Source organism: Girardinichthys multiradiatus, chromosome 23, assembly GCF_021462225.1.
Source record: "Girardinichthys multiradiatus isolate DD_20200921_A chromosome 23, DD_fGirMul_XY1, whole genome shotgun sequence".
NCBI classification, from domain to species: Eukaryota; Metazoa; Chordata; class Actinopteri; order Cyprinodontiformes; family Goodeidae; genus Girardinichthys; species Girardinichthys multiradiatus.
Window position 1 is genome coordinate 30,564,443 of NC_061815.1, and position 11,687 is coordinate 30,576,129.

General features: G+C 42.6%; 1 protein-coding gene across 1 annotated transcript; it reads left to right on the forward strand.

Moving 5' to 3' along the window:
* The first annotated feature begins 1,872 nt into the window (after positions 1 to 1,872).
* Positions 1,873 to 10,853, forward strand: rom1b (retinal outer segment membrane protein 1b). Its single transcript, XM_047352901.1, has 5 exons — positions 1,873 to 2,621; positions 4,378 to 4,620; positions 4,868 to 5,055; positions 5,535 to 5,781; positions 10,059 to 10,853. Exons 1-5 carry the CDS (start codon positions 2,472 to 2,474, stop codon positions 10,314 to 10,316), a joined length of 1,086 nt encoding a protein of 361 aa, XP_047208857.1. The 5' UTR covers positions 1,873 to 2,471; the 3' UTR covers positions 10,317 to 10,853.
* Positions 10,854 to 11,687: the final 834 nt, after the last annotated feature.

Consider the following 11,687-nt stretch of genomic DNA (forward strand, 5'->3'; position numbering starts at 1 on the left):
GGTTAACAGCAGCTCAGATTAGAGAACAGTTCAATGTCACACAGAGTTGTAGCAGCAGACACATCTCTAGAACAACTGTTAAGAGGAGACTGTTTGAATCAAGCCTTCATGGTAAAATAGCTGCTAGGAAACCACTGCTGAGGACAGGCAACAAGCAGAAGACACTTGTTTGGGCTAAAGAACACAAGGAATGGACATTAGACCAGTGGAAATCTGTGCTTTGGTCTGATGAGCCCAAGTTTGAGTTCTTTGGTTCCAACCACCGTGTCTGTGCGGCGCAGAAGAAGTGAACGGATGGACTCTACATGCCTAGTTCCCACCGTGAAGCATGGAGGAGGAGGTGTGATGGTGCGGGGGTGCTTTGCTGGTGACACTGTTGGGGATTTATTCATTTGAAGGCATACATTCAATTGAAGGCATACTGGACCAGCATGGCTACCACAGCATCTTGCAGCGGCATGCTATTCCATCCGGTTTGCGTTTAGTTGGACCATCATTTATTTTTCAACAGGACAATGACCCCAAACACACCTCCAGGTTGTGTAAGGGCTATTTGACCAAGAAGGAGAGTGATGGGGTGCTTCGCCAGATGACCTGGCCTCCACAGTCACCGGACCTGAAACCAATCGAGATGTTTTGGGGTGAGCTGGACCGCAGAGTGAAGGCAAAAGGGCCAATAAGTGCTAAGCATCTCTGGGAACTCCTTCAAGACTGTTGGAAAACCATTTCAGGTGACTACCTCTTGAAGCTCATCAACAGAATGCCAAGAGTGTGTGTAGCAGTAATCAAAGCAAAAGGTGGCTACTTTGAAGAACCTAGAATATAAGACATATTTTCAGTTGTTTCACACTTTTTTGTTCAGTATATAATTCCACATGTATTAATTCATAGTTTTGATGCCTTCAGTGTGGAGCTACAATATTCATAGTCATGAAAATAAAGAAAACTCTTTGAATGAGAAGGTGTGTCCAAACATTTGGTCTGTACTGTATATGCAGGCCACACTTTTCTGGTTTTTATTTGCAAAATATATTTGTATAAATATAGATTTGTGTTGTTCTCGAGTTTGTGGCTATGATATGAAAAAATAACATTCAGGGTGTGAATACTTGTGAAAGTCACGGTAAAAATGAATAACATGCAACTCACTTTCATCTAGCTGGAGCTTTGATTCAAACTGTCATAAATACTTAAAATGACAGTTTAAGCCATTTGGTCCCACCCCACCAACCTCCTTACATAATCCTCTGCAGACATAACTCTTCTCATACTTTCTCTCCACCTCTAGTGCTGCCCAAGAGATAATTTTGGTAACAACATTCACTTAATTTCAATCAGAAAGGTCAATTTTATGTTCATTTATATCTAATTAGGAAACAGTAAACAGTGAGTTGAGAAATTTGGACATTTCACACTCAAAACTTCACTCAAAACAGGCTGAAATTCTTTAGCCTGTTTTTATGTGTACGGTAATCAGATTGGATTTTAACTGGGATCACTTCTATTAAATGAAAAACTTAGTTGAGTTTAGGGAAGAAATTACTCAGGCCAAGGCTTTTAAAAGCAAAAAGACATGAATTTAGCTTTTTTTTTAAATATAATGTTTATTGAAAACTCTGACAGACAATATCCCTAGAATTTCCAAACCGTAACAGAGCATTTCCTGTTTCTTTGGCCTCAGCATTGACCAGCCTGTCCCGATTTCAGATGAGGCCTACTGTCAATACACACCAACAGACCCGCCTGTTGTTATGTGTCCATCAGAACAAGTTTGCTGATCAAACAATGGCCTGCTTTCCAATTGGCCCCTGGGCTTTAATAGGATCCCAAGGACTCTGTTGGGGGATTATGGTTTCAAACTCACCACTTTGCCCAGTCTCTTTCTTCTCCAACCATGGCTGCAGCGGTTTAGGGGGCGCCACACCATAGACCCAGAGGGGTGCCTTCAAAAGACAACATCACATTACAAGGAAGAAACAGATGGTTTCAGCTTGAAGGAAGGGGGAAGACGGCCTTGTGAAAAAATCTCTTGAAAAAACCTGTAAACTCTGGGAACGGATTATCTCTTTCATCTTTATTTCATTTCGTCTTTTTTTCCCCCTTAAATTTCCATTTGTGGTCTCTACACCAATTTGGATTACAAGGAATCTTTTTGGCACAATTTCTCCAACCAAGTTAAAGAATTTGGATTATCCTCTGAGGTCGACTGCGTCCTTCACCATCTCAAGGATCTACCTGCTTATCCGCCCCACCTGGAACAACTTAGATGAGCTCAACCTGCTTATAACTCACTAAACAACAAGGCCTGCACCAATACCTGATCGTTCCAGCTTTACACTGAAATCAATTTCTCGCTCTCTTGTGAACTCTATCAACTTTTCATCGCATCTGGATAGACTCCTTATCTCACCGTATTCTCGACCTTACGTTTCTCCCTTGTCTTTGCACTGATTATTGCATGGTAGTGAGCCATGGCGCTGCTGAAGATGAAGTTCAGCCAGCAGAGGCGGGTACGTCTGGCCCAGGGCCTCTGGTTGCTCTCCTGGCTGGCAGTGATGTGTGGGGCCTTCATCTTTTCTCTGGGGGTTTATCTCAAGATTGAGCTGCTTCGTAGAGATGAGGTAGAGCGACTTTTACACTCACATGGATGATGAAGCATGCACTACATGCCCAAGGAGCACCCAAGGAAAAAAACAAAAAAAACAAACAAATCTGTTTATTCAAAGTCAAACAAATATGTAACTGCATGCTCGTACATTTGCTTTGGAGCGCTGCTGTTTACCGAGGCTGCTGTGTGGTCGCTTATCTGTCCTTTAAATATAAACTTTGCTTAATCCTTCAACAACAAAGGAGACAAAATACAAGTGTCAACACGCGCACTCATGCATATAATCTTATGTTGGGTGCGGCATGCTGAGTAGCTTGTTTTAAACCTCAGCGTTTCTCTTCCAGAATCATTACTGCGCAGTGTGTATTGATTGGTGATGTGGCCAGCAGGTGAAGGTTACAGCCTCTGGAAGAGTTGTGTATTTGTTCAAGTCAGCCAGTCACTGCATGTAATTGACCACTATTGGATTTTGGAAAAGATAAAATCATTGAAATCCAGACGACTGCACAGGAAAGCTGCAAGGCGTGAGCGTATGCCTTAGCATATCAATTGATCTCCACGAGAATAATCCAATAGTTTAACCCTCAGCGTGATTGAGGTGATGAAGCATTTGAAAATCCTTCAGCGTCAGGAAGCTGAAGGATTTACAAGTTTTATTCACTTGAATTGGAGAAAAACATAATTATTAGATTTTTTTGCCTTTTGCTGCAATTTATTGTTTATAAAACTGATTATTACAGATGTAATCAACAGAATCCAAAGGGGAATTATTTCACATAAATTACAGTTGGATATATGTTGAGCAGCGCTGTCAGTAGGTGGCAGTCCTGGCTTTGGCAGAATAACTGTAAATGTAATCTGAAAACAAAAAAAAAAGAAGAGAAAGGTGTTTTTACAGCTAGCACAGTATAAAAATGAATTTTGGAGAGTAATAAATATCAGCCAGTAAAATCATTTACATTTTATTCATGCATATTATTCTGTAAATGTAATGTTCAGTTCCAACAATATGTCCTGCTTTGCTTTAGGAACAAATCCTACCAACACCTAGGTTAAAATTGAACTGAAGACTTCAGTTTAGTCAGTTGCTATTATCATTGATTGTGTGTCCAGCAAAAAAGAGATAATTAAAACAAAGATCACAAATAAAGAACAGAATCAACAGGTTTAAAAGAAATTACAGCAATAAAACAAACTCTTTAAATTCACAGTAATAAGGGTATTGTTGCCGAGTTAGGCACATAGTGCATTGACTTTGAGCTTTAAAAGCTTAAAAGCATTAGAAATCTATCTTCGTAATATTTAAACCACTTTTATTTGGAAAATGCTAACAAAGCTAATGGTACACTTTAGTTAACATGCAAACATTAGCATTCGAATCATATCAGTTTTGCTAACATTAAGTATCAATCTTACATCTGCTAATATGGCAATAATACCATATTATTTAAACATTAGCTTTTTCACTTGCCAAATTTAGCCCATTGGAAACCAGCATCCTAAGTTTGAAATTAGCCTTTAAAACTGACGTTTGGTTTGAAATAGAAAATATATGATACATACATTATTTTAAATCCTTTTGAAGACAAGCTAAAAGTGGAAAAAATTTACTGATACAATTAACTTTAGATAAGTAATAAAGCACATCTTTCACATTTCATCATCACTATCAGATAAGATTAACTAGATTATAATCTAATAAAGTGAAAAGGGGAAAAAAATTACAAAGTGACAACTATAGTCTTTGACTCTTCTCTTATCTTCTTGAGGTGATGGACAACACAGAGATCCATGTTGTACCCAACCTCCTAATGATGGTCGGCCTGGCCTCCATCGGCGCCAACTGGGTTGCCAGTCGCGTGTGTGAGGACTCCCTGGATGCCAGCCGCTTCCCCCGCTGGAATGTGCTCTTGTTGGCCTGGTATGCCGTGGCCGCATTGCTGTGCTGTCTGCTCCTTGCTGTGGTGGTCCTCAGTTATGCCCTGCAGGGGCGGCTGGAAGAGTCACTGAAGGTGAAAGTCACAAAAACTGGGTATTGAGCCAAACAGCTCAAAGGGGTAAAATACATGACAAAATAGCCTTAATAGGTTAAAACGTTTAGCTAGTCTATATACAAGAAGAAGACTTTAGAGGAGCTGGGGTAAAGAAGGTGAAAGAAGACAAGAAAAACAAAGCAAGATTTTGTGTTTATAACCTACTATTTAAATCTGAAAAACAAACTGCAACTTACCTAACACTTAACAACTTCTTTGTTGTTAGGTGGGTCTGAGGAACGGCATCCGGTTCTACAAGGATACGGACATCCCTGGCCGTTGCTTCCAAAAGGAGACAATTGATCATCTGCAGATGGAGTTTCGCTGCTGCGGAAACAACAACTTCAAGGACTGGTTCGAGATTCAGTGGGTCAGCAACCGATACCTGGATTTCACTTCCCAGGAAGTCAAGGAGTGAGTGAAAAACAATAAAAAACACAAGTATGATATGAGATGAAGAGAAATGAGATCAAAAGCAGAAAACTAAAGTAATAATGGGGTGTATGAGAAAGAAGGCAGCCAGATAAGTGACAGATGAACAGACTTCACATCCAAAAAGGTCAAACTATATATTATAGAGAGGGAGGAAGCATGATGTGTAGTGGAGATGGGGAGTTGGTTTAAAAATAGATCTGGCCTTTAGTTTTGTAAAGATAGACAGGAAAGGTTGAAACGTTAGAGGATTGGTTGGTCAAAGATTAAATAAGTGAAAAGGAATGAGTAAACACAGGTTCTGACATGATCACACTTGTATTGATATCCTCTTCACTTCTCACTAAGCTGAATCTTAGGCTTTAAGCTGTCCTTAACATTTTATAAGGGTTATGTTCCTCTTATCTCCTCTTACTTTTAACCCTTTTGTACTTCTTTCCATCTCTTTCCATGACCTGCAGTCGTATCCGGAGTAACGTGGATGGTCGTTACCTGTTGGATGGTGTTCCTTTCAGCTGCTGCAACCCTGCCTCTCCTCGACCTTGCCTGCAGAACCACCTGACAGATAGCAGGGCTCACTACAACTATGAATATCAATCGGAGGAGCTCAACCTGTACAGCCGCGGCTGCAGACAGGCTTTGACTGACTACTACATGGGTTTGATGAACTCAACCGGTCCTGGCGTGCTGTCAGTCATCCTAATTCAGGTGGGCAAAGGCAGAACAATGCAGCTGGACTGTAAATCTTTCTAGGAAGTAAATAAGTAAGACTGGGAACAGCCCATTAGTGGTGTGTATTTTATTTTCATGCATACCTAATGAGAGTGGCATTTTTTTTTTTCTTTTACCTGTTCCTGTCCGGCAGAGTAGCGCTCAGAATTGTTGACTGAGTGCCAAGAAAAATCCCAACAGATTTACTTTCACAAGTGAAGCATTACAGCTAAAGTTTTAAAGCTTTGCTTGTTATTTATAAAAGAAGGTTTGTTAGAAACTGCTTTAGGATTATTTCAGTTGTTACGGACACAGAGACAGAAACGAAAAGGATAAAATAAGAAGCACAAAAGAGAGAGAGATAAGGCAAAAAGGAAAACGGGAGAGAAGGAGAAAAGAATGGAGAAGAGAAAGAAGGATGAAGGGATTACAAGATAAGACCCTGCTTGCTTCTACAACTGCAGAAACATTCATATTAACAGCTTTTTTACCAAAAATGCACGGTACTTATGAATGCAAGATGTATTTAGGGGTAAATGTGGCTCAATACAGAACATTTGTGTATCTTTTAACACCTGAATCTAAATACCTGTGGGTCTGAGTGTGAGCACGCTTGTGTATACAAGGTTTCTCCATAACAATATGCAAAAGCAATTGTGAGGAGCCACAGACCTGCACCCCTGGACCTGGGGCAGATACGGAGGAGATCAGAGCCATAGTCATCTAAAGGTGCCCCAGAGCACAGGAAACCCCAGGAGAACTATCGCCAGGACTACCGCAACCCCCGCAGAAAACAGCAGGGGAGAGTCCCAGGGGAACCACCCAGCAGCCACAGTGCAGCAGCCCAAGGCAGCTGCGGCGACAAGCTCATAGACCCCGCCGGCAACCGTCTACGCCCGGGCAGATTTAGCCATGGACCCAAAGACCCAAGACCCCGGGACATATCACTCCCCAAGCAGAGGCCCGAAAGAGCTCAGGGGTCCAGTCCCCACTAAGCAGCAACCAGGAATGAGCCGGCACACACCAAAGCACCCAGCCCCAGACACTGAGAACCACAAGTACACCAGCGGGCAGAGACACCAACCACCAGCAGGTAGTGTGGCGGGAAGGAAATTGGCCCAACATTTGATGGGGGGCCTTCACTAATCCAGGAGAGGGAGCAGCCCAAGACCTAACCTGACACAAAAAACAGACACACAGTCACAATCAAACATTTCCACCCTCATGCGTACACATAAAAAACTCACACCCACGCACCCAACGTAAAGACAAACAACAATGGACATCGTATATCCACTCACACTCCCCATACATACTCTATACTCCGAGGTCCAGGTGCCAATACCCCATAGGGGCAACCAGCCTCAGGACCCAGGAAGTGGTCTCCTTCCCTCTGGGGGTGGAGACAGGCAGACCGCCCCACCCCAGACTAGTGCCGGCACCACCCAAACCTTAGTGACCCCGGCCCGGAACCTGACCCCATGTACTGACACCAGTCCCCATCCTCATCCGGAGAGGGGGCCATGTGCAAAAGAGAGGTGTACATGGCCCAAACTAGCCCCCCAACCAGAGCCACCACAGCATGAAACAGTCCCAACTCCCCAATGAATTCTGATCTCAACCCATGAGCCCCCCATCCCCCATGAACCCCAACATTAATTTCCCCACAGGGCCACCCAAAACCAGGACACAGATATTGAATACATGCCCCCGAACCCAAATGCAACAAATCCCCTCCCCACAGGGGCACACCCCCACAGGTGAGCTCCATCCCTGAAAAGCCGACAAAGCCACACCCACACAGCGCAAGCTGCACACACAGCCTCGCTCCAAGCACCCCTTGCCCCCCACCACACAGCGTGCTGCAACGGCAAGGCAAGGGCCCTGCGCAATGCCACCCCAGCCTACGCCACCAAGATGGGACAAACTCACGCGGCAAGAGGTCCCAGGCCAGCAGGAAGCAACCGGGGCTGGCATCCCCCACCATGCCACCCGCAACCCCGCAAACACACCACATCACCGCCACTGCAACAATAGCCCAGGGAGAAACATTATCCAGCTCAGCTCTACCATCGCTGCTTAGCCGATTCAAATGCCGGTGACCCCGCTTCCAAGATGAGGACACAACGCCCCACCCCACATGTTTCAGCCCCTCCATGCCACCCTCTAGTCCGCCGCCCCGATACCCCTCCGGACACGACACCGTCCGGGGGGTATCAGAGATCAGGGACAGAGAGTGGCAATTTGAGTAAGCACAGATCTACAGTAAAGAAAGAGTCAAATTGGTTTAAATACAAAAAAAACCCATCTGCTTAAGTTGGAAAAAATGCAGATAGAACGTACAAAATGACCTTGGCTACAACTGTATGACAGAAAATGGTAAAGAGATGCCCTCAGATCCTTTTTTCTGCAATGCTAACAAAGTCCAAGAAAAGAACAAGGGGTTATTTTGTGAGGAGAACTTTTTTAATTGGCTATGGTTTATTAGGTGAGCATATTGACTGGCCTAGGCTGAGATCTGGCAATCTTAGCCAAATTTGTCGACAATGACCAGTATCAGATGGCCGGTGACAATGTCAGGTGGACTCTAGCCAGAGTCAGGGGGACAGTAACCAATGTCAGGTGGACAGTAACTAAAGTCAGGGGGACAGTAGCCAAAGTCAGGTGAACAGTAACTAATGTGGCCAGTGACCAATGTCAGGCAGTAATTAACCATGGCAGGTGGCTTTTCTTCGACCAAAGCTTCCTGGTTTTCTAAATATGGAAGAATTAAAAGCAGCCTCACAGTCCTTGGTGACAGAATCACAAAAACGAAACAGAATTTTATATGGTTTCCTGTCTTCTGATGGACTGCCTGCCATGGCAACTGAAACAAAGAATAAACACCACAGACACGTCAACTCCTCCGGTTCCATCAGACACACATTTTCATCTCTTTGTAAAGTCCCAGCATTGATGTCACATTTTATTCTCGCGCTCTAAGGCCTGAAACAGGAAGTCGATGCACAACCACACTGCCCACAGCTGATCACACAATCCATACTTCTAAATGCAGAACCTAAGTGCTGTGTGTTTTTTTTCTTCTTCACATTGACTGGGACAGATGGCTGCCATGTTATTGAGGCATCATGTCCAGCATAGTTTGTTTTTCTGGCTTTGCATCATATTGCCTGCAGCTGACTGAAAAAGAGGAAAAGGGTGCATGATAAAAAATGTGATGGGCACCATTTGTGGCTGAGGGTGGTTGTTTTTGTAAAAATGGAGTCATAAAAGCATATAGAATGTATTATAAAAGTATTCACACTCCTTTACCTCTTCCTAGTTTTTTATGCTACAGCAAACTTTAGTTTATTGGGTCTTATGTGATAGACCAATACAAAAAAGTGTACAATTTCAAAATGTCTTACAAATAAAAATCTTAAAAGTGTAGTTCTGCTGCATTTACTCTGATACCCCTAAATAAAGTCATCTCTGCGAAGGCCTTATAGGTTCGTTAGGAAACAACAGTGAACAAACAGCACCATAAAGACCAAGGAACGTAGCAGAAACGTATGAGGTAAAGTTTCTCCCACTGTGTGAGAATCTGGTAATGGGACAACTATTAATTGCGCACTCCACAAATTCCACCTTTATGGAAGAGGTGGTAAAAGAAAGCCATTGTTGAATGAAAGAAGTACTACTTGCAGTTTGCCTCAAGTCAAGTAGAGGACACAACCAACAAGTGGAGGAATGTTCTCTGGTCAGACAACCACAACTGAACTGTTTGGCCTTTATGCAACACTGAATATATCTCTGAGCACACAATCCCCATTTTGAAACGTGGCAATGCTATTCTTTAGCAGGAATGTGGAAGCTTGATGGATCTAAATACTCAGCAAGTCTAGAATAAAAACATGTTAGGTGCAAAAGACTTAAGCCTGGGGCGGTGGTTCACCTCTCAGTAAAACAGTTACACTAAATACGCAGACAAAACTAGAGTCATCAGTTAGAATGCACTATCCAAAATCCAAATTCAACAAAACAAAACAATGGCAAGTCTGGAAAAATGCTGAATTCATTGCTGTCTATCCAATCTGACTGATCTTCAACTATTTTGCAAAGAATGGTCAAATGTTTTAGTCGCTTGATGTATAAATCCAATACAATGCACTGATGTTTGTGGTTGTAACACGGTGATGTAAATAAATTCAAGGATTATTAATACAGAAAATGGTAATGAATAATTTAGCCAATGCACTGTAAAGCCATCTGACTATTTTCTTCTTTGTCTTCAGCTCTCTGTGCTCCTGAGCATGCGCTACCTGCAGACCGCTGTGGAGGGAGCCATGGCTCTGGAGGCTCCAGAAGGTGAAAGTGAGGGTTACATCCTGGAGAAGGGCGTGAAGGAAACCTATGCTGACATCAAAGCCAGGACTCTCGATCTCCTAAAGTTTGCCCAAGTTGATCCAGCTTCCGAGGCCACAGGGGCTGGAGAGGGGGAGAAAGAAGCTGAAGCCAGCGAGAAAGCCACCACTCCACCTCCAGCCAGCTAGAACAAGGAAAAAGATTTCAAAATGAGCTGAAGAGAAAGGGAGACAGGATGTGTGTCTTTGTTTTATTTATTTATTTTCATTTTTGGTTGTGTGACTTGGGTGGTAGCAGGAAAGACACCTGTTGGGTATTAAGACCAGTAGGCTTTATTTGTACTCCATCTATAAAGCAGCTGCAGCTCGCCTGAGCATGATCAGAACAGGGCAACACATATTCACAAAGGAAAAAGTAAATCTCCTCTGCGCAGGACTCCATAAACCATTAGAGAATCCGCTTACGAGGTTGTGTAGTACTTTTTGTTTCTTTTTTTCTAGAAGAGATTCAAAATGTATTCAGGAGTAGCATAAACACAGGATAACATATCTGACATGTTTTGAGTCAAATTTGGGAAAGTTACACTCAGGAAGCTAAGGTTTATCCAATGTCCACTGTATTATTCATCTCTCCATTGTAGAGTTTTACTGAACTGCAATGAAATGCTTAGGAATTTGTTAAACTGGCACATGAATATTATATTAAAGGTAGAAGTTTTTAACTGCTTTGTAGTGTCTGCTTCCTTTTGTGAATGTGAAACAATTTAGATGTTATGGGTTATCTCAGTTCAGCAAGCAGAGGTGGATTAAGTGTGGGTGTGTTTGTGTGGTTATAATGTATGTGTGAGCGTGATGGCCTATATGAAGCTGTCATCGCTTCTATTCTGGCAGCCCTGAAACAATCTGATAATCCCAGCGTGGTTAATCCCAGAACTGCTGCATAAACAGTAACCAGCAACCACTCCGGCAGCACGCAGGAAGGCACACCTTTTTGGTTGAGAGTATCAACCAAAAACATCAGACTTGACAATGAAACTCTGAAGCTCAGCTAGAGTCTTCATACTGATTACCACACCCCCCGCCCCCCATGACCCATACATACACGAAGTTACAAACCATGGGAATATGCTAACTGCAATATCCTGTCCTTGCAAGCATCTGTTTGCTCAGTTCCTGCCTAATGGACTCACATTCTGCTTAGTTAACCCAAAGTTAATACTAGGTCCCTGCAGCTTAATTGCAAAAGAACAAATGTCACACAGGCATTTTCCCATTTCCTGTTTGTTGCATCTAAGCTTAACTTCTACTGATTACCACATCTTCTAAGAATATCTTAAGGATAAAGGGTAAACAAACATAGGTAATTATAAAAAAGTTTCTACATAAGATAACATTAAAGAATATATTTAAGCTGTCGCTTTGAATGCCTTTATGATTGTTAAAATGCCTCAATATGACTTTATTAGTATTTAGCAATAAATAAGATAAGAAGTAAGAAATTTTTGCGGGAAATTCAGAGTGAGGCCCTGGTGGGCGATAAAAAACTACAAACAGAAAAGG